At 41.8% G+C, this 24,330-nt stretch overlaps 1 protein-coding gene across 3 annotated transcripts in view; it reads right to left on the minus strand.

Moving 5' to 3' along the window:
* Nucleotides 1–17,569, minus strand: part of GASK1B (golgi associated kinase 1B) — a 53,771-nt gene extending 36,202 nt beyond the window's left edge. The window contains exons 1-2 of one of the 3 annotated variants that reach the window (XM_028152462.2): nt 17,432–17,569; nt 15,070–16,213 (exon numbers count right to left, since the gene is read on the minus strand). In XM_028152462.2, the coding sequence (XP_028008263.2) occupies nt 15,070–15,979 (910 nt within the window). In that variant the 5' untranslated portion in view covers nt 15,980–16,213; nt 17,432–17,569. Of the gene's footprint in view, nt 1–15,069; nt 16,214–16,894; nt 16,937–17,431 lie in introns of those variants that run through there. The other 2 variants (XM_008144513.3, XM_028152463.2) reach the window with 2 other exon arrangements.
* Between the last annotated feature and the right edge of the window lie 6,761 nt (nt 17,570–24,330).

A 24,330-nucleotide genomic window follows, 5' to 3' on the forward strand; every position in this document is an offset into this window, starting at 1 on the left:
AAAAACACACAACATGAATCATAAATAAAAAACTTCATTTTTAACATTACCACTCTCCTTTTTATTTATTTTTACTTTGTTAAATGATGTGGGGCTCCTGGGACCTAATTATCTTCTTAGATATAATATAAATCTAATTTTAAATGTATTACTCCAAGTATTATGCCAATTTAAAAAAATAATAATATATTCCAGACAAAAGCAGTCTATCCTGCCGTGGAAGATACATGTAGACTAGTGTAAGCAAATATGCCCAGAAGACACAACATAGCTTTCAAAGACATGAATCCTTCAGACTTCTAAAGATGAACATCAAGACGCTCTATCAGTCAGGGTCTTTGGACCAAAGTGATACACCGACCACTCTTTGCATTCTCAGTGCTAGGAAGTTTTCCAAGCGAGTTGAAACCTGATACTGAAGTTTAACAACACAAGCCAACACATGAGGCAGACAGGCCAGAACAGTTTCCTCAGCCATTCACTTTAGACCCAGAGAGAAATAAGGAAATTATCTTCATAAACAATTGAAATAATTGACAACCTTCTGGGCTCTTTCCTTCCCTTAAGAAACATTTGTTTCTTATTTTCAAAGTAATTAAAAGGAAATCTACTCATGTTAAAAAAACATGGAAAAACATTAAAATGTATAGCTAAGTAAACAAAAACCATCTATCACCTCCTACCCCAGTAGGTACTGTTATTTGGATATGTACCTCTGGTCGTTTCCCATCCCTTTCTTTCTCACCTGAAGGACAGGTAAGAAAATTAAGTTTCTGTTTTTAGGTATTGAAGGAGTATAGCTTATGGTTAGAGCCCAGTCTCTGGAGTCCATCAGACCTTTGCAATCCTGGTCACATTACTTTTTAGCTTTGTAACAGTAGACAAGTTATACAATCTCTCCTTGCTCTTTTCTTCTGTAAAATGAGAGTAATAATGTACCTTCCAAAAGGACTCCGTTAAGCTAACGGGGTTCACACACTTAAAATTATCAACCTGGTACCCAACATATTTGCATATCTCAGAAAGGTTTTGCTATGATTATTATTACATATATACATTGTACAGTTACATAATTCATCAGTCTTCAACTGGCCTTTATTTGTTTATTGAACATCTACTCTATGCCAAGCTTCATTCTAGACTTGAAATAATTAATGCATTTTTTTCTTTCATAAAACTTACATTTCCACCAGGAGAAAGAGGCAACAATTATGCATAGAAAATAAACTATGTGGGATCATCTTTTATATACAGTTTGATATAATTATTTCACTAAATATATCATAGACATTTCTCTTATAATATTTTTTAATAGAATCACTTGATGATACAGTGATCTAACTCAGTGGTCAATAAACTTGGTTAATAAACTTGGTTAAAGGACAGATAGTAAATATTTGAATCTTTCAGGGCTACATGGTCTCCATTGCAACTATTCAACTATGCAAGGGCTCAACTGTTGTAGCATGAAAGCAATGAAAGATACTACATCAATAAATGGTCTTGACTCTGCTCCAATAAAACTTTATTTCCAGTGTCATGGTAATATTATTCTTTTTTCCCAACCATTTAAAATTATAGAAACCATTTACAGCTTATAGGTCATACAAAAACAGGCAGTAGATCTTTGTCCTGATCTAGTCTACAAGTACATTGTATTTCCTTTACCACTTCTCTACTTTAGATAATCAAATTTGTTGAATGGCACATTTTCTATACGATTCTTTAAACGTTGTTCTCCGGCTGCCAAAGGAAGGGAGCTTTTAGCTGATAGGAATACTTCATTTTCAATTAATATTCTGTTTTCCTCTTCACCCATCCATGGTCCCTCAGCAAAATATTTTGAATGCTATCACATGAAAACATTCCATCCTGCCCGGCTGGCAATCAGAGCGCCTCGGGAAAATGGGATTTCCAGGAAGAAAAAGGCAGGGTGAGCAGCATCCTGCACGCTGAGCGGTGGGTGGCTACGGGGCCTTTTGATTCACAGGTCTTCTTGCTCTGCATCAGCACATATGGCCAGCGAGAATGTAACAGTAGTCAGCGTGGCTCCCACCCTCAGAGCCTTGAGGGCTACTGTGAGCATTCCACTTTTTAGAAAATATGGCTGTTAAAAGAATTAACTGAACTTTGCTAGATCTGAAGTGATGACAGAAAAATCGCCTCTGAAAACAGGAAACTGGTTAAAGCAACTTACCCCGAAATTTTTCAGAAATGAGGAGCATTCATCTCTTCATGTTCAAGTTTGTCAAAATGATGCAGTAATGTACTCTCTAGAGAAATATTAACAGTGCAGAGATAAAATTCTAACTGTCAACGTGGTGCGAAAGCAGGTTTTAAAATATATGTGGGTGTTCAAGTGAATTAAAGGTGATATAGCTGTCTTTAAAAAATGAGACTGCCAGGAAATCTATCCCCCCCCCAAATCTGAATATTTTCCCTGAATTCTAATGTTCTCTCAAGTTGTTCTTTACTCAAAATCACAAAGAAGACATTCTTTCCAGAAGATAAATGTGAAAATTCACTGAGAATGAATGCTATACACAATCTCCTTTGCCTCCTATGAAATGCCCTTCACTTTGAACACCAGCTGACTGGCTTTGTTGAACTGTAGGTGGATGCTCAGCGTGTTGGGAGGACTTGTGAATGTCTGTCTGTGTTTGTCACTGAGCAAAAATAAGTAACAAATAGCCTGAGCACTGAAATCAAAGGTCTTTTTCTATCACATGGGCCAAGTTCCAAGACTCCTTGTGAACAGTCCAGCTCAGAGCCTCCATTAAAAAGAACTCGACAAAAGCCACTAATGGAGACAAGGGCCAGTCAAATGTGAGGCTCACATCTGTTCTAGGGAACAAATTCTATCGAGTTCCAGTGCCACTGTCCAGGGCATTGCAGGAAAACCTTAGTGCTGCTGCTCTCTGACTGATAAAGGCAATTAATTGCTGATGGTGATGCAACTCCGATGATCAGGTAGCAGGTGACTAGTTGTTAGCAATCCCTTAATTACTATCCGCTCTATTTCCCAGCAGTAGGATTTTGGCAATTAAAAGTATTCGACTGAAGGGGAAACAAAGGCCAGAGCTTTTGGTGCAGAGTTGTTGAATGGAAACAAGTTAGTCGATGTGAGGCCCTGGGAAAAGGGGAATGCGAGATTCTGTAACAGCCAGGGGAAGGAGGAAATGTGAAGGATTAGGTGAAATTTTACTTCTGGTCAAGGTTTTAAATATTGTTATTTTAAAAAAAAAAAAGTATTTACAATTGCCCCTTAATTGTCCTCAAATGGACCTATTGGTTCCTATGTGTCAAATGAAAAGAATTCAGAGTGAGGCATGCTGAAAATGGAAACCCGGGCCTCTGAGAGTTTAGAGTTTAGTAGAAACAGATAAGAGCACATGCATATGATGATCAATGAACTGTCTGACAGTTTGATGAGTGTTTTGAAGGCAACAAGTGAAGGACTAAAATAAAGACTGGGCTCTCGGTCTAGAGCCAGGAAGAGAAGAAATGCTGTGCCCCAGAAGAGCAATGTGGTGAAATGTCACGGTTAATCAGAAGAACCTTTGCTGAAAAAGAGCTGAGAGTCTGGGGTAGAAAAAGCAGTCAAAATGGTGACTATTCTTGACTCCATCACTTGCCTCCACAGGACTTGAGCCAAGTCCTTCAGCCACCCTGACTGAGGAACTGAGTTCTCTAAGTTGCCAAGAAATGTGTCTGGCGGGGCTGCATGACAACCCAGTGGAATACTGAAAATGCAGCACTGTCCAATATTAACAAGAGCCAAATCTACATTCAGATTTCATGACATAAAAAAGGGGTAGGTGGTAAGGAGGCAGAATTCCACAGATTTTACATGGGTAGATTCTACACAGCCAGCCAAGTTCTGAATATAGGGACCTGTTTCAATCATATAGAACGACATTTCTGGGTAATTTAGAATACCTTTTGTCAAACAAAAAAAAATAACTATATTTACTTATCGAATTGTTTCTCCCTTCATGATTTGTTTTCTCTAGGTTGGACTGAGTTAAAATAATCTCCATATTTCCACAAGAGTTAGCTAAGGAAGTGGGCAAGGAGAATGTCTTGTGACTTCCTCCGTCACAAACTACTTGAAGAATCTAAATCATCAGTTCTAATTTAAAAACAGTGTCCTCCTTTGCTCTGAGCCTTTGACTAATGACAGGAACTTCTGCTTTCTAGGTCTGCCCTGGACTTCCGCTGTGTAAATGGAAACTCCTATCTCAATATTCCACTTAAAAACAAACAGGAATCAAACTTGACTTCAGAGGGTGATGATGATGTGGTCATTGTGCCAGGCTCCACAAACAATCACATTTTGCGAACAAAGTCTTGGTCACTTCAGAGTGACCCAGTCCGAGGCAATTCAGTGTTTGTTAATGTAGATAAAGGAACCATGAATTCCTAACCAGAGTGACCTTCATACTGTGCAAAGCTCATTACATCACTACTCTTCTTAAAAAGCCTTCAATAATTCTCCATTATCAGCAAGATAATGTCTATGTCCTTACATGACATAAAACCCACCCATTTTCCACAGTTTTATCTTACCTCATCCTCACCCACAACCCCCCACAACCCTAATCTCCTTTTTACAGAACTGTTTGCAGTTTCCTAAGCACACTCTGCCTTCACAAGTTTTTTACACATCTATTTTCTTTACCCTTTATACACCCACCCTATCTCACTCCACCCACAGTGACTTTTAAGAACCAGTTCTGACATTACCTCTTCTAGAACTTTTTACATCCCTCCACTTACCCCTGTGCATGCACGCACACGCACACCACACACACACACACACACACACACACACACACACACTGGACTAAATTCTCCCTTTCTGTGCCTGCAGGGCCCCTAAAAATATCTCCACAGCGGTCCTTATCCTACTTTTCTTGCATGGATGTTTTGCTCAGCTGTCTCCTTCCCTCTGAGCTGAGAGCTCTGTGAAAATAGGAACCATTTTTTTAGGAACCATTTTTTAATCATCTTTGGATCTCCAACTCCTGACATAATGACTCAACCAAAGCAAGTATGCAATCTTGTGATTAATGAACGAATGAGCCTTGAATAAAAGTTTGGTTGATATGACCTCCCAGTAACCTATGATTTCACTGTCCTTACCCTAAATGAATTGGGAAGGATTAGAGAGAAACTTGAGAAATAGAGGTAGGGATGTGCAGAGGTTCCCACGCCCTCATTCTATGCAGCTTGTACTCAAAACATCACATCTATGTATCCGTAGTCTATGAGACGCTGGGATGATGAAAACAGTGGGGGTGAGAACCCCACTGCCTTTCTCCTCCTGACCCCAAATCACCATCATGAGGAGGGAAACATTGTGGCTACCTTCAAAAATAAGACCAAAAGGCAGTGGGTTACAATATGGATATATGGTGAATTAGAAAAACCCAAGGCACAGCCATTGGAAGCTAATGGGAGATAGTATACAGTGATGAGGAATGAGGTATGAAGTCCTCCCAACCCATATCTATAACCCAGCCCCACCACCCAACCTGTGGACCTTTGGAGGACATATGTGATTCTCTGAGCCTCATTTCCCCACAGAAAATCTGTCCAAGAAAATCTGATTATGGGCCTGTTGTATAATTTAGTGAGATAATTGATGTAAAGTGCCTAGCATTCCGCAAATGAGATGTTGCCATTATCCACTATCAACTCCAAGCACTTGCTTTAAATGACAATTTTAGATGCCTGTTTATTTAGGTCAAGTAAACATCAATCTAGATAAACTAAGAAAAGCTAAGGAAACACACCACAAAGAGCTGAATCAGCTTGGAAACTGGATGAAAGTAAAGGTAACATTTACTGAGCATTACTCCATGTTAGGCACTGTATTTTATACCTATCCACTCAATTTTCACAACACTTCTATGAAGTAAGCACTGCTATCATCCTTATTTTTACTGTCACCTCCCTACTATATTAATGAAGAAATAAGGTACAAAGAGATTAAGTTACTTGTCCTAGGTCACACAGCTATCAAGTGGTAGGGCCAGGATTCAAACTCAAGGAGTTTACATTGCCAGTTTCTATGGGCTGGCCTGTGTCCCCTCAAAATTTACATGTTGAAGCCCTAAGCCACAGTACCTCAGACTGTGACTGTATTTGGAGAGAGGCCCTTTAAAGAGGTATGGAATATAATGAACAACATAAACTGATGAACAAAAACAGATCCAGAGACAGAGAAGCATCGATCAAACCTCAGAGGGAAGGCAGGGGAGGGTGGGGGTAAGAGATCAACCAAAGGACTTGTGTGTATGCATATAAGCCTAACCAATGGACACAGACACCAGGTGGGGTGAGGGCATGAGTGGGGGAACTGGGGGGCGGGGCGATAAGGACACATATGTAATACCTTAATCAATAAAGAAAAATTAAAAAAAGAGGTAATTAAGTTAAAAGGAAGCTATCATGGTGGGCCTTCATCCAATCTGACTGTTGTCCTTATAAGAAGAGGAAATTAGAACATACAGACACAGAGGAAAGGCCATATGAGGGCACAGGGACAAGGTGACCATCTGCAAGCCAAGGAGCGAGGCCTCAGAAGAAATCAAACCTACCGACACTTTGATCCTGGACTTCTGGCCTCCAGAACTGTGAGAAAACACATTTCTGTTGTTTTAAGTTATGCAGTCTGAAGTATTTGTGATGGCAACCCTAGCAAACTAATACAACTGTCCATGCTCTTAACTACAAAGCTATTTGAATTAAAGACTATTCAGCTTTTTCCCCATGCTTAGAGCAGTGCCTCACACGCACAGAAAGTAAATGCTATCGATTATGACTTAATTCGATGGAAAAGCCAATATTTGCCCATTAACTGAGGTGTGTGGGGATCTGGGCCGGGGGGAGTGGGGGGGGGCATGAGGGGAGGAGGCGGGGAGCTGTCTGTCTAGTCCTTCCACTTCGTGTTGTCCTTAGGGACAGAGACAGCAACAGATTCAGTCCTAATGGAAAGGTCATGACTTTGAGATCAGTCTGGTGTTGAGTGAATCTTGAAATCAGTGGCAATACGAAGATTCCCTCCAGGCCAAAGAATGCTGACATGGTCCACTAGTGTCAACTCCACAGGGACAGGGATTCCTGACTGTCTTTCTCACTAGAAGAGTGGCTGGCACATAGCAGGTGCTCAATAAATATTTCTTAAAAGAAGAAAAGATAAAAGTGATACCATAGAAGGGACTCACTTGCATGTAGCTGAGGCCCATGCATCTTTTATATGGGAGCATTGTTTCAACTACTCATTGTCCCTTCTATCCCAGCCATGTGTGAGATCAGGGCACAAGTTGCAGAGACACAGCAGAGAAAGTGACCCGGTGTCCTACTTTGTCCACGGGGGTATGTAGTGGACTAACAAGTCGACACTAGAGCAGACCTGCTTGGAGCAGATGCTCAGAAGACTTTTGCTTGCTGATGAATGAAAGAATTAAGCTGACCAGTTCAATTTGATTGCTAAAGAAATACCCTCAAGGCTTTTCTGATTAAAAAAAACAATGTGCTTTCAATTCAGGTTGTAAAAAATAAAAGATGATTCCTGCACTCCCCAATAAATATTGTAAGAAAGATTGCACATATGTCCAAGATTTCCAGGACTTTGAAGTCAATGTGTTTCCAAGTTGTGAATGCATCTCAGTTATTCTCATAACTCCCTGCAAAACACCTCTGTCCTTACCTGAGAGCCTGAAACAACATGAAATCCACAGCTGCCACCCCTCTGCCCTGGGAACTGCACCAGCAAACCTCACAGTGCCGCTCGAATAGACTCGAAAAGAGAGTTGAAAATACACAATGTGTTTCTCCTGCTTTGTAATGAGAGGAGGCAACACAAGTTGGAAAACAGTGAGTGACTTGGGATCGACAATGAATTTAAATGGAAGTTAGTGGGATGTCTGCAGTTTGTCATCTAAGCGGCCTTGACAGACAGAATTCCTGGAAGTAGGATGCCTTAATTCAGTATGACAGCTCTGTGGCAGTAAAGCAGCATCCTAAAAATAAAGCATACATAATGCATCTCCCATGCTGGGCATGAAAAATAGTACAATGCTTAAGCGCTACCAAAATGGTGTCCCTGGGGATTCATCCACATTGCAGTGTGGACTGCTAGGGACATGTTTGGCAAAGCTGCTAAATGGGAGATCACAGAGGGGTGCTGGGTTTTTCTATGCTCTTGACTTTTACATAAACACATCCACTTTGTCTTGTCTTAAACAAACATTTTTAAATATTTTGTTAAAATTATTATCTAAATGTATCAGCACCACACAATAACTGGTGACCTTTGTAACGATTTATGACTTTTACAAAAATAGTTTGGCAGAAAACATGCTGATGAGTTCAGTTACATTTACTTGCATGTGATTATTTTTGTTAAAACAAGAAAATCTGCTAATCGTTGGCTTGCATTAAAAACAGAAAAATAAAACCTCGTAGCAATGTTCAGAGTGGTATGTCAATGCTTCCCTTGACTAGCAAATATTATCAATGTTAAATCATTAGAGTGGGAAAGGAAATTAAATAGAAATGTTGGTGTGGTGGTAAACCAGAAATCGCCGTGGTAAAATTGGCACATTTTTATCACTATCCCATAATTATATCGAGTTCTATTTGAGAGGTAGTGTGGGTGAAGTAAAACAACATGAGGAAAATTTAGTATCAGACAGAATTGGGTACAATTCTGTCCACTACTCCCTAGCTATATGTCTTTGGACAAATTTTATAACCTTGCTGAGCCTCGGGATTCCCATATTTAAATTATCAATAATATCTGCTGTGTAGCAGTGTTAAGTGGTTTAATAGACAAAAACACCAAGTGTAGTATAGGCACAGGAGTCTTTATAAATTCACAATCAAAGATTGCATTATTGCAAATATGGATTTTTTGAAAAGCCCTTTGATGCTACATTTCAAATCACGTTTGCATTTCCTGCAAAGAGATGCATAGATGAGACTCTCATGATGAGTGCTGCCTTTTGTAGAAGGGTATACTGCAGGCACTCCTATGCAATCACAACCTTGCCCTTCCCCAAGGACAACCTTCTCCTGTTCTGGGTTATCTTCAGTAACTAACACCTGTCAGAATTAGTGGACTTACACAGCCAGTAATTCCACTAATTTCACATATATTCAAGGAGAATCACCTATAACAGTGGTCGGCAAACTCATTAGTCAACAGAGCCAAATACCAACAGTACAACGATTGAAATTTCTTTTGAGAGCCAAATTTTTTAAACTTAAACTTCTTCTAACGCGACTTCTTCAAAATAGACTCACCCAGGCCGTGGTATTTTGTGGAAGAGCCACACTCAAGGGGACAAAGAGCCGCATGTGGCTCGCAAGCCGCAGTTTGCCCACCACTGACGTAGAATTCATTAAGCTATACAATCAAGAACCTGTCCCAGAAAAACCTGAGCTATTGGCTCTGTGCTGATTGGATGGCCCATGTCAATTTCACTCATTAACGCCACACACACACACACACACACACACACACACACACACACACACACACCTGAAGATGAGCTTTATAATTGGGACTTTTGTTCTTTGGACTGAATCAACAGAATGCTTCATCTGGAGGCTGGGGGCAAGGGAGATCAATCAAATCCTAGTATTTGATTCTCTTACATCTCCCTTTGCATGTCATGTATCCTTTATACATATAGACAATCTATCTGACTTTGAGCAAGATACTCAATTACTCTGAGCCTCTATTTCCACATCCACAAAATGTCTCTCAAAGTGTACCCACCTCCTGAAAGTTTTATGAGATAATGAATGCACAGCACTTAAAACAGTGCCTGGTGCACAGTAACAACAATATTACTCTTGCTATGAATGGTCAAGGATGGACCTTATAGAAAAAGCTCTCCCTAGCTGGGTTGGTTCAGTGGATAGAGCATCAGCCTTCAGACTGAAGGATCCTGGGTTCAATTCTGGTAAGGGCACATGCCAGGTTGTGGGCTCAATCCCCAGTAGGGGCGGTGCAGGAGGCAGTCAAACAATGATTCTCTCTCATCATTGATGTTTCTCTCTCTCTCTCCCTTTCCCTTCCCCTCTGAAATCAATAAAAATATATTTTTAAAAAAGAAAAAGCCCTATAAACCTTATTATTTGCATTATACAGGTGCTGCCAAATACATTTTTCCATGAGCTCTTACTAAAATCCTCCAGGAGAAATCCCAGCCTGGATTTAGGACTAAAATTGGTAGCACTTGTCCTGAGTATTGAAAGCTGAAGGCAAATATAGATTTACTGTTGAGAGTTAGTGAAACAGGCCAGGAATGCATTCCTGCATTATTCCAAAATGTTTATTGAGCACCTACCATGTGCCAGACTCTCCAGTAGGATCTATAAATGCAACGATACGCAAGATAGAGACTAGTGGAAAGGAACAGATTAAGCAAGAATTATAATACAGAGCAATAATACAGAATGAGACAGAAATAAGTGCTGGGTAACTAGATAAGAACTATCACCCTCCTTAGGTGGACATGGAAAATAAAGCAAAGTTTGGACAAAGAGAAGAATAGGAAGACCCTAAAAGGAAAATACTCACTTCTGGGCAATCTGGAGAAAAAAGACACAAGTCAGGAAAAGAGTAGAACTAGGTGGATGGAGAAAAAAACAAGAACCTAAGACAGCCTATGTATCTCCTACCATGACCAGAACTGATCTATTTACTCGTATATAACTTATGTCAGTATAATAGTCTACATAAGTAGAATTATATTGTGCAGAGTGCTCATAACTATATATAAGTCATTTCATAGACTCTGAAAGAAATTGGCCTGATTTTATAACTCCAAATAACTAAATCGGAGAAGGTATCAAAGAAAGAACAAAGGAATATCTGGTCTTGATTGAAATATAATTTTAATTAATCACACTGAGGGACATATCAATATAACCTTGTTGGTTGTGAGAGGACCAGACTATATTGAGATTATAAACTTTTCCTTCAAAATGAATGCAACTGCCTTCTTTATCCCTAAAGATGCTAGATATTCAGAGCAGAGAATTAAATACTAGGTGTACCAGTTAATAATGCGGATTTTTTTTCAATAGATGGAGTTACACATATGTTGATATATATGCAATTTGATATGTATGCTATTTTGTTGTATTGACAACAAGCTTCAAAACTTCATATGTCAAATTTGCTGAAGGTGTTAACATCATAGATATTTTTACACTTTAGAAAATGTCAAATTTTATGCCAAAAAAAGAGCATATGTGGGAAGTTATAATTCATTAGTTTATTTTGAAGAAAAGTGCTGCTGAATACTTCAGGAAGCTAATGGAGAACATGCTCCATCTCAAGATACTTGTGAACGCTGGTTTAAATGCTTTAAAAGTGATGATGTCAATGTGAAAGACAAAGAACGTCCAGGTCAACCGAAAAAGTTTGAAGACCAACAATTACAAGCATTATTGGATGAAGATGCATGTCAAACTCAAAAACAACTTGCAGAAAGATTAAACGTTGCTCAGCAAACATTTCCAATTGTTTACAAGCAATGGGAAAGATTTTAAAGGAAGGAAAATGGGTGCCACATAAACTGAACAAAAGACAAATGGAAAACCGAAAAGTCATCAGTAAAATGTTGCTTCAGCAGCATGAAAGAAAGTCTTTTTTGCATCGAATTGTGACTGGTGATGAAAAGTGGATTTGTTTTGAGAATCCCAATGCACAAAATCATGGGTTAATTCAGGTCAACCATAAACATGGACTGCAAGGCCAAATCGCTTTGGAAAGAAGACAATGCTCTGCGTTTGGTGGGATCAGGAAGGTGTGGTGTATTATGAGCTTCTAAAACCAGGTTAAACCATTAATACTGATCACTACTGACAACAAATAATCAATTTGAACCATGCTTTGATCGTGAAACAACCAGAATCTGCCAGAGGACACGGCAAAGTAATTTTACTTCATGATGACACACCATCACACACTTCAAAACCAGTTAAAGGCACGTTGAAAGATCTTGCCTGGGAAGTATTAACCCATCCACCATATTCATCAGACCTTGCTCCTTCAGATTACCACCTGTCCCAAATGATGGCATATGCACTTTCTGAGCAGCACTTCAAAACATACGTAGAAGTGGAAAATTGGGTCTCTGAATGGTTTGCCTCAAAACAATAGAAGTTCTATTGGGATGGTATCCACAAATTACCTGAAAGATGGGGAAATGTGTAGCTAGTGATGGACATTACTTTAAATAAAGCACTTTTGATGTTTCTCTTGAAATTATCGTGTTTTCTTTGATTACAAAATCTGCATTATTAACCGGTACACCTAGTATGTAAGTGGAATCTTGGTATCAAAAAGTTTAACCAAGTTGTCAGGAGACCTGGGTTTTGGTCCTAGTCGGTCATATAAAGAAATTACATGTGAAGCTTAAAGGCTATGTAACTCAATGAACTTGGTACCTCTTGTGCTTATTGCAGTAAGAGAAATAGCCAATATTTATTGAAGATTTACTGTGTGACAAGCACTGGTTCCACGCATTTTCTATGTATCCATATTATAAAAGGTTAGTGGCCGTAACACCAGAATGACCAAACTACTGGTCACCAGGAGGTGCATGGAGCACCTCTTGGTCCCTCCCCCGGCCCATGAGCTGCTCGTGGCAGCGGGGCGGGACTCACAGCTTACGTGACGGGGCGGGGGGCGGGGCTCACGGCTCATGCAGCATGGTGGCTCATGGCAGTGGCTCATGGCAGCGAGCTACTCGAGCACGGCGGGCCTGGGGTCCCACTGGTGCGGCAGGTCTGGGTCTCATGCAATTTTGCATGCTGGGCCTCTGGTTAACTAATAATAACCTCATGAGGTAGGTATTATTATCATTTACAGATGAGGAAACTGAGGCACACAGAGATTCTGTAACACTTCCAGAATGGGAATGTTGCATGGCTGGAAAATGCAAATGCAAGCAGTCCAGCTCCAGGGCCCAAGCTCCTACCCACTCCTTTATTCTCCCAACTCCCATCCAGGAGCATCCCAAGGAAGCTCAGAGGACCTGTCAGAGCACTGTGCCTCAGGATGTATTCCAGAGTTCACCTTCACAGGATCCTATCTATATATATAAAAGCCTATGCAGCCGTCCGGCCGGTAGCTATAACACACACTGACCACCAAGGGGCAGATGCTCAACACAGGAGCTGCCAAGCTGTGGTGACCTGGCAGCTGCGGTTCTCGGATGACGCACCCGGAACCAGAGAGGAGGGAGCCCAATTCCGGGCTGCCTCACCGGAGAACCGCCCTCTTGCAATCCAGGACCCCTCAGGGGATGTCAGAGAGCCAGTTTTGGCCCAACGCCCCCAGGCCAGACCAGGGACCCCACCAGTGCACGAATCACAAATCCATACACCGGGCCTCTGGTGCTGACATGAAAATGAAGGGCAGTATAATGTAACAAGGATGACCCTATGTCCTACTTTGCCCCAGACAGCCACAGTGTATGCCTGTTGTCTCAGTGCCCACCCAAAATCTTCTCTTATTCTTCTTCGTATTCCAGTTTTAATAATACGGAATACAGTCACCTAAGCCCAGCTTAATAGTTAAGAGCTTATGTTCTAAAGTTTGCTGGGTCTACGCTTGAAACCTAACTTAGCCATAAACATTAGCTGTGGGAGTCCATTACTTTGCCTAAATAAGCTTCAATTTTCTCATCTACTAACTGGAAATAATTATAGTGCCCACCTCAAAGCATTGTTGTGGGAACCGTAGGAGTCAATGCATGTATAAACTATATGAGTCATTTGTTCTTAGCAAACAGCGAGCACCCAATAAAAATTAGCTTTTACTGACATCGGATTAAAAGTGTGAGAGGCTATCATGGTGGACTGCTTTGTGAACTTGAGACATTAAAACATTATCTATGAATCTGAAGCACTCGGACATGAGCCAGGATATGTAAGGAATGCCAAACCTGTAAGTAAATCACTGGCATGTCACTTAAAGGTTTGGCCGTTCTAAAATGAAATTATAATCCCAACTCCATTGGGAATCTAGAGTTCTAATCCATTCCTGTCCAGACTCCATGGGAATCTCACTAAAATACTAAATTTCATGGCGACAAGGAATAAGGTAATAATCTCTTAGTTTATAGTCATCTCTTTGGAGTCCTTTCTAGCCTCTCGGGGAAGCCTAGATTCACAGTAGCAACTTCTGTGGTTCTTCTGCTTTCAAACACAAGCTCCTGACCCGCTCCACTTCGTATTCTGGAAGAGCCTCAAGGCTCAGAGAATATCCTTTATGGGGCAAGAGCATGGCCACAGGCCAGCCCTTTTCCTTGCAATGGAAGTGACTGGCTACATACTCAGAACCTGCCAAAATGTTTGTCACCTGAGAGATTCTTGGAAATCAGACTCAGTAAACCGTAGTCATGCACTTGAAAAAAAAAAAAAAAACCAATAAGGCTAGTTAGCATATATATTGGGCAAATCTCCTCTTTGTCTCGTGGTCTTTGTTAAATAAAGGGGTTAAATCCATTGTGAAAAAAATCAAAAGATTGACTCTAACAAGATCTGGCTCTGGGCTCCTTAAAAAGATTCCATCTGCTAAAGAAAGATAACCCACTTCCCCCTTACTTTTTAAAAAAACAAACGCACACAATTTGACTTACTTCCATAGTAACCTATCTCATAATATGCCTGACTGTCAGCAAGACCCTTGCCTCCACCCTGGCTTCCTCCCCTCATGCTGCAAATTGCCATTGGCTTTGATTAAATTTAATAATCCACTGGGAAGTGCCGTCAGGGAAATGGGGAGCAAAGTTTATACAGTGCAGGCTTACTCTTGCATGGTGAGTACAGCATTTCACTGGAACTCTCATATCCCAAAGCTGGGACAATAATGAATGCCAAGCATATGGAAAGACACGCTGCTGCTGCTGCTGCTGCTGTCCAAATGTGAAACGTGGGTGGAGAAAATCACTTAGAAAAAGAGAGTGAGGGAAAAGAGAACATCAACCCCAATCCCCAACAGCTGCAAAGAACGGAGCATGTGAAGCTTGTTACCTTGGATGAACTCTGCTCTCCTGCTCACAGAAGGCAGGGTCCTGTTGAGTCCCAGGATCCTGTCCAGGTGGAAGGCAAACACCTCACTCATGTCCAAGGGCTGCTTGACCAGCCCGCAGGGGCTAGAGCCGCAACCAGGCACAGAGCCAGCGGGGCTCCCCTCCAGCACCAGCAAACGCGCCTGGCTCTTGGAGGACACCGGCTGGAAGCCCGCCACTGCACCATCTGCCAACAGGCGCATTCTGCGGATGTCTTCTTTGCTCAGCCACGAGGGGGCGCTCTCACTGTAGATCCTGATGTTGCTCTCCCTGGCCTGGGGCAGCTGGAAATCTGAGGCCCCAACTCGTACTCCCGGACCCCGTATCAATCTCCAGGATCTTTCCCCAACCTTGGCCAGGCTTCCTCTCTGCACATACCCAGGCACTTCAGCATCAGCTGCCGCTGCTGCTCCCTGGGGCTGAAGGGATGGTCCGACCAAAGCCTCCAGGGCTGGGGCCAGGGATGCCACGGCATACTTCTTCCTGCGCTTCGGCTTCACCGTGCCACGGATATTGGCGGGCTTGCTTCGCTTGGAGCGCAGGGTAATGTACACCACATTGGGCAGAAGGGTGGTTCCATTGTCCTGGGACTCGGGAGGGGCCAGGGTACCATCCAAGGGTATCTCAGGGAAGGGTGCTTCGGCGGTGTCTCGGCGCTGGTGCGGCCCCTTTTCGGCCCCCGGTCTGTGCTGGAGCGATGCGCGCCCCACCTGGCTCACCAGGAAGCCCAGGTAGATGGCGCAGGCAGTGCCCAGCAAGAGGTTCCTCCGGGTCCTTGGGCGCCGGCTGCTCCAGAGTTTGCACACTCTCGGGACGCACAGGGAGCAGATGAACCAGTTTATGAGCTGCCCTGGCTTGTCTGGACAGGTCATTTCTCTGCCGCATCCGCATGTTGAACAGGGTTTAAAGTCTGCAGTTGTCTCCCGATGACATGACGCATGGTTTCCTGAATTCTGTTGTCGCCTCCGCTTAGGTGTCTAAGTGGTCTCCAGTGGGTAGAGGTGGAAGTAAAGGGTTGGTGATGGAGTTGGGAATGTCTGTGATACTCGCCACAACAAACCTTTTAAACTCCTATCAGCCTCCCCAAGGAGAAGTGTGGCTTGTTTCTGGGAATGAATGGAAACAAGAGTTAACTGAGTCACAACCTCCTACTAGCTCAGTTCCTCTCCAAGAGTAAAGAAAAAAGTAACTCTTTCCTTTCATTAATGTCACCACTAACATTTTTAATGAAGTTTAAAAAAAAAACAGAAACAAGATAGATGTATAGGTTTGGTATTCAGTTTAAACAAGTGAGAACAAGCCACAAAAATCCAAGAATATTTTATAATGTGTAGCTAGTCTTATAATTTGATTCTGAAGGAAAAGCATTAAAATTTGACTAATTCAGGCTTTTCCTTTTTGAAATTCAGAAATGATTAAAAAATAAATAATAGATGGTTTTTTAAAATCTTTATCTAAATTCCATATTTATTTTTTAAATCCTGCACTAATTAATTAACATTCGAATTCAAAAATATATTCTCTTAATCTGACAGTACAGCTTTTTCTTCATATGTTCCATTATCTTACATTAATAGTTAATATAAAAAATAGTTAACATAACGTAAATTCACAAATGCCCATATATATTGAAAGCAGTTACATTTTTAGTCACACACACAGCACACAAATCTGACTGCTTTTTATCCCTTTTCTTCCCACCAAAGTCAGCTGAAGGAAAATTAAAGGATCCCTAGCTCTATTTATTCACATTATTAAAAAGAAGAAGAAACTGCAAGCAACCTTACTTACACAGCTGGCCCCATGCTTAGCTCCAGGAACAATGTAATCCCTGACTCTAATGCAAAGAACTTTTAAAGGCTGAGGCATGTAAGTAGAACATATTTCATGGTCAAGAGTGTTCCACATTTCAAATACTTCAGCTCGGCTTTAAAAGCTCCCTTGAAAACTACTGATTTCAAGGCAAAAAAAAAAAAAAACAGTTGCTTGTAAACTGGCTTCTGTAACCCAATTTTAATACAGGTACATTTTTTTAAAAATGTTTAGAAAATAAGCTTTAATTTTAAATTCTGAAAGAGCAAATGCCTTAAAGAAGCAGTTTTCATTCAAATAATTCCCCACTTATTTTTAACCCGTGGGAGCCCTCTAGTGTCCGGTTCAGAAACAGACTCAGAAGTGTCAGCCTTGGAAAGTTAAAAAGAATTGAGTGTTTGCTTAGCCGCAGAATAAATACCTTATAAAATGAGGAGTGCTATCATATCACCCCCACCCCACTGTCCGTCCCCCTTAGCTAGGGATTAGGGTTCCCGGGGACTACAACTCACCTTACTATCTTGGCCTTTTGCTGAGGAACGTTGTCTCCCACCACTTCCGAGAAGTCCTGGTGGTTCAAAAAAGGTGAGAAAGGGTTAATGCAAATGAGGTGAAAAATAGAACAGCGAGATAAGGGTACACACAGATAGGGAAAGACATGTGGAGTGTGCAGTTGCATGGAGCAACAGTTCACAAAAAGTAGTCGAGGATTCTCTCTGATTGGAGGTTTTTTTTTAAAAAAAAAAAAAAAAAAACGGTTAGTAATTGGCTTAGGTTGTTTGCTTGTCCTAGCACAAAAGCCAGGGGTGGATGACCTCCGGGCCTCACTTAGGCTTATTCTTTTTGCTTCTGTGGCAAATAGAATCAGAAGGCAGGGAGGAGATAGGAGTGTTCCCCCACCCCCCAAAGAAGTCTGCGATACCGGGGTGTGGGTAAGAGATCAGAGTGTGGTGTACAATCCTAAAAATACTTTCTACAAAGCAAACGAGATTAAGGAGTTGGAATACATAGAGAAGGAAAGGATAAACTTCCAAGAGATAAAAGTGCCAAAAGTTATAATAGAGCTGTTACTCTAGCACTCCTAAGCTCAGACCTCTCTTCCTCAGTCAACGTTCTGCCCCATGGAGGAAAGAGATGGAGCAATTCCAACACTGACCGAGGCCTAAGAAGTACCTGTTGATTCGGGACAAATTTCCTAAGAACGCAAGCACCACGGCAATTTTCTTTGTGCTCCAAAACTCCTGAAGCACACTTTCAGAAGCACGGACTTATTTTCAAGATGGTAAATGTTACCTTCTTGATAGGAAACCAGGGCAGAGCTGTTTTAACTCTCTTACTGTTTGCACCTATTTGGGAAGAATAAATGGCCTGATTTAGAGGGAAGAGGGGACAGGAAGAGATTATTAACCAAAGAACATGTATGCATAAGGCCTGGGGAGTGTAAGATCGGAGTCTCTCAAGGCATTAGGCAGACACAGCCAGCAAGCAGGAGGGGAGTTTACTAGAGGGAATGGGGGAAATGGAGCCAGCTGGCCGTGGGGTTGAATTTTATGTGCCAAAACTGCAAGGGTCGGAGGCTGAGGGATGTAGGTGCTCTAGTCTGACGAGATGGAGTTCGTTGTCCTTCAAACCATTAGTGCTGGCGGTTGAGGCTGTGGCTGTGAGCGGGCGTTTGTATGTTGATATCGTTGACCTGCTGGCTCGCCCTCTGTGCGGCTGCCTCCTGTTGTGCGGGATAGGGTGACCACGAAATGAGGCTAGGGGCCACTCTCTCGTTGGGACTTTCTAGTCCACCTGAGCCAAATGTCCTCTGCTGGCCTGTCAGGGAGGGGTGGGAGCAGGGGGGGGAGGGACCAATGGGGGGGAAATGGAGGACGTCTGTAATACGTTCAACACTAAAGGTAACTTTTTTTGAAAAGTAAGTCTTTAGCCCTAGCTGGTTTGGCTCAGTGAATAGAGCGTCAGCCTGTGGACTGAAGGCTCGGTCCCCATTGTGGGGCATGCAGGAGGCAGTCAATCAATGATTCTCTCTCATCATTGATATTTCTGTCCCTCTCTCTCTCTCTCTCTCCCTTCCTCTCTGAAATCAATAAAAATATATTTGTAAAAAAAAATTGTAAAAAGTCTTTAGCAGAAGCCAGGTTATAAGAAGCAGAGCAGAGGCTTCTGCTAGCTGTTTATAAAGCAACTTTTTTAGTGGAGAAATGCTTAGAAAGTAGATAAGAATTGACTTAGTAAATATGGTTGACTGCCTCCTCACCCTCCCCCGCCCCCCCCCCCAAGAAAATGCCTCTTTATTAAAAGACCAATATATTGCCTTCCGTTACAGCCACGAGAGAGATTAGTGGAGACGAAAGGCTGTAATATTTAGAGACGGGCTCCAGGGGAAGAAAGCCCTGGTTTGAAGTTTTCCTCCTCGCACTGCCCAGCTCTGGTCCCTGTGGCAAGTAATCTGACCTTTCTAACCCTCCCTTTCCATCTCTAAGAGAAGAAGAATCCTACCACTTACCCCAAACTTTCTTGTGACGATTGAATGAGGTAGTGGTGAGGGAATGGTGATCAGGCAACGGGTTGTTATCCTTCTAGAAGCCCCTGGAAAATAGACAACTAAAGCCTCTTTCAGCTGTGGATGCTGAAGGGCTCAGTACTCAGCCTCCCACCCCCGCTCCCTGACCACACACTCAGAAGCCAGGACGGACACCTGGCCCAAGTCATTCTTGGCTTAAGACAGAATAATCCCAAGCATCAGTGGTTTTCAGCCTGTGGAGAGGAGTAAAGATTGGATGAAGCTGTCTTGATTCTCAAGCTCCTTGCAGGAAACTAGTGCAGAGCTACAAATGATCTCTTCTCCTCACCTAAGGAATAGTTTGTGTAAAAGAAATAAGCTGCAGGGGACATTTAAAGGAAGGAAGGCCCCTGGTTACATTAGATTCAGTAGAAGTGCATTGGGATTATAAATAAACACCTTCAAAGGCCAGGAGAAGGTAGAGAGAAACTATTATTTCATTCCTATCTAGTAGTTTTGAGACTCAGGTGGGTCCCCCACTGTGACTCAGACATGTGTGGCACATCTGATAAGTTGTTGGGGTATAGACACTGCATATGAATGTTTTACGAATTGATGGAGAACCTAGAGTAGAAAACAGAAAGTATGAATATCACATATTCTGCCCATCCATCCATCACCACCTCCCCAGCCCTATAGAGTCAAGCCCCAGGGAAGAACTATGGGCAAACACTGGTGGAGAGATTTATGTGTATTATTCTGTGAGATACTGAGGCATGTGGATGAAAAAGGGGCCACATGCTAGCCTGACAAGCTCAGGGAAGGCCTGCTTGGCGGTCCTGCAAACTCAAAGACCTAAAGTAACCACAAAGGATGGTCTGAAATTAAAATTTTAAAAGCGGTGATGGTGGGTAGTCACGTCCTAGGCCGGTATCTTCCCTAACAAAGGTCAGTCTTTACCTAACTAAGCCTGTAGTCTTTTTGCATTTTCGATAACATATCATTGGAATGTCAAAGTCACTTTTCTTTTTCTGGACCCCTCAGAGCCCAGGCACCACTCTGCAGAGTCCACAAATCCCCTCGTTGTTACTGAGTTGATTGTTGACTGTTCACTATCCTGCACCCACCTGAGTAAAAGAAGCATGTGTCTATCATTTTACTTTGTATCCAATCCCAAAGGTTCCACCTCCCCACCCCCTTTCTCCCGCCTCCCTAACCTATGACCAGCTGAGTTCATGTAACCCACTTACATCTCCTCTTTTGGCTGTCATGTATAAAACTAGGTGAAAAACCGCCATTCTCCAGAGCATTACCCCAATACATTGAGCTTCTGCTTCCAGCAGTTGTCGACAGTTTGGCTCAAGTAAACTCACAAAAATTCTTTACAGGTTTGAATGTTGTTTACCTTAACAGGCCCCAGCAGCACACTTCCGGTTTCCAGACAAGGAAATGTGATGCAGGGTCAGGGAGCATCCCGTGCGCCCTACCACTTCCAGGTGTAAGCAATTTCGGAAGCACTGGTGGGCAGCACCCCTGGCGTGGATCTCATGGTTCTCATGGAAGCTCCAGCAGCAGTGGTGGGCTCAGCAGAGAGTTACCTTTAAGTAGCTGCACATACAGAAAATATCCCTAGAGATGCTAGTGTGTGGTAACCAGACACCTGGCATCTGACTATGAGTGTCAAGCCCTGGCATCCCTGTGAACCAAGTGAGTGCTGGGGGTCTTGTTTTTATGCAGAAGAGTCAGTGCCCTTTGAGTCACTCCCACCAAAAAGTCCTTGTTACCCATAGGCTGTGAGACTCGGGCAGGGAAATGTAGGTTGAATAGCCACTTAACATTTATGAGAGAGCCACTAAATGCCAGTCACTAAAGCTGGGTTCTGTGGGGGGTATGCAGTGTCTGAAGCATTTATTAATGTCTCAATAAATATTGAATGATTGAATGAGCAAATGAGCAAACGAATGAACATATTAAGATGATACAGTGCAATCCCTAAACCAGTGGTCTGGACCAGCAGCATTAGCTTCCCCTGGGAATTTGTTAAAAATGCAAATCCATGAACCCCACCCCAGACCTCCCAGATTAGAAACTCTTGGAGGAGCAGCTCTGTGTTCTGTGTGGTAACAAGCCCTCCAGGTAGCCTCATGCATGCTAAAGGTGGAGAACCATTGCCCTAGGGAAGGAATTTCATAAAGGATGGGGCAGGCCAGGAAGAGAATGGGAACCTGCCAAAAGAGGAAGGATAGAATAAAGTAAAGAGTTGTAAAAAGACTCAAAACAACATTACCAATTTACAGGAGACTTTTCTGTATCCTCTCCTTCTTTGAGTGTTCTATTCCTTATCAACACTTCATTCACTGGTTGAAAAAGGAAGATGTTAGTATCACATACTCTGCCAGCCTCACCTACCCAGCCCTATAGATTCTAGTCCCTTTCTCAAAGCAAGTCATAGCATGTTTATACTGGGAAAAGGAGAAACTTGAGAGAGACTACAATTCACACCCGATGGTATAAATAAAACAGGAACACTGGTAGCTGAGTATGGAGGGACTGTTCAAGAAAAATTGCAGGAAGAAATCAAATCCTCGACAGGCCATTCCCAGTTCTGCACCCACAGAGACACATTTTATATGCAAATCACACTGTTTTCTAAAAGGTAGTCAGGGGGTGCCCATGGCCACATAATGTGTATCATAGGCAAAAACTATAAGCCAGAATGCTTTGTTGGCATGGGTTTTGAAATTAAAAAGATGAGCAGATACAAAGCACTATAACACATAAAAGAAAATTAAGTGCTTTCATAAGCATAAACATGTCGTTTCTCTAAATAGAACACACCTCGGTTATTTTTCCACAGGAAATAGCCAATGCTTTGGTTAAGAATGCACATTGTTTTTGCAGTTCTTTGGAGAATGAAGACAACCTTGAGGAAATCACTAGCTCAAAGGCAGCACTCTTTGTTGTATCTTTGCAGCAATTGCTTAGAAATCGCCAGGCAATATCGTTTATGATAATAAATCTGCACTTAATTGAGTTGAGTTGAAGAATTTGTAAACAAAATCTTCTTACCTCAGTTAGGTGCTTGTGGCAAGTGCTAGAGACTGAATGCTTGTGTCCCTTCAACATTCAGATGTTGAAACTCTAGTGGCCAATATGTTTGGAGATGAGGCCTTTGGGAAGTGATTAGGTCATGGAGTTGGAATCAGTGGCCTTGACAAAGGAAACAAAAGAGAGCTTGCTTCCTCTCTCTCTCTGCTCTCCGTCCTGTGAGGACTCAGCAAGGAGACAGCCATCTGCAAACCAGGGAGAGGGCTCTCCCCAGAACCCCTCTGTGTTGGCAGCCTGATCTCAAGCTTTTCAGCCTTCAGACTGTGAGAAATAAATTTTTGTTGTTTAAGCCTCCCAGTGTATGGGAATTTGTTATGGCAGCTCGAACTAAGGCACCAAGATGTTTAATTTTGTTGAGTTTTCCCATCTGAAAAACCAGTGTTATATCTAGTTCCCAGGGTTGTTCTAAGAACTAAATTATATGTTACATGGGAAGCACTTAGCACAGTGCTTGCTTGATACACAGTAAGAGGTAATGGCTCATTCACTCGCTCTCTTTTTCTTGCAAGGATAATGCTAATGACTAAGCACTCTGTAGAGAGACCATAAGAAAACACTGATGAATAAACCGTGATCAACACATAATTCCAAGTTCAAGAAATAGTTGTCAGTTGTATTAAGCTACTCAATGCAGCAAATTATTCAGCATTTGCTCACCATCTCCTATACTTAACAAAGGACTTAAAAGAAAATCAAGAGTATATTCTACATGCTACTTTGGATTCAATTTCTTGATAATTTTTCATCTGATATTTTGAATTTGTCTACAATAACCACTGTAGGGATATATACATAGTAAGGTCCTTGAATATTATTTCATTCAACTTCTTTTCACTCCAACATTGATGAAACACAGTAGGAATTTAACTCCTATTATCAGTTAGCCTATAAACTGGTTTTTTTATTCTTTGTTTCCTATAAAGTCCTAGAACTTATCTATGACCATAAGTGAGGACTTACTGTAATTAAAATCAGAGGGCATTAAGCGTAGATCACACATTGAAGAATTCCTCTTTAGGTGATTTGATACCTTCAGACTCCTTAAACATACTCTCCCAAGCCTCTGGCAAGATTACAAGAACAATAATGATTGAAGACAACAGTAGTATAATCATTTAATATTAATTTTACTATTCTTAAAAATAGCACCTCATAGGGTTGGTGTGAGGATTAGATGAATTAATAAAAGCACTTACCATACCAAAAAGAAAAGTTGATTTTGTCATTACCAAGACACTATGGTGGGGGAAAATATTCACTTCTTATGGACAAAGAGATATTCAGAGTTGCTCATGCTTATTTCCATATTGATCAGGGGAGAGGTCACCCAATTGCTGGATCAATTTAGCTAGCCAGTTCTCCTAGTATGTATCTCCCTGTTATGGAGAAGCTTGTAATGTGTTATCAGAGACTGAGATGTGTATTGGCATAACTTTAGATATCTATATTATTCTTTTATTTAAAATATTTTTGGAACAACTACTTTGTGCCAGGCACTATCAAGTTACTTTGGATATAGCAGTGAAAAAAGCCATTCAATGATCTAACAGTCAAAGAGCATATAGGATCCTACCTTCCAGACTCCTTTCTAAAACCTTCAGTTTCCACCTTCCTCTCCATCTACCATCCTTAGAACCTGCCCAAACCTAACAGATGTGCTAGTTTCATATTTCAAGTCTTCCTATCCTGTCTTATCTCAATATAGTTAAGTAGATCATACCTACACACAGCCTCAAATATGACAATTCTAATCAGGCAAGTTTGTCACCTGTCAAGTGATGGTACTAGACTGGTTTG

This window comes from Eptesicus fuscus, chromosome 6, assembly GCF_027574615.1.
Source record: "Eptesicus fuscus isolate TK198812 chromosome 6, DD_ASM_mEF_20220401, whole genome shotgun sequence".
NCBI lineage: Eukaryota > Metazoa > Chordata > Mammalia > Chiroptera > Vespertilionidae > Eptesicus > Eptesicus fuscus.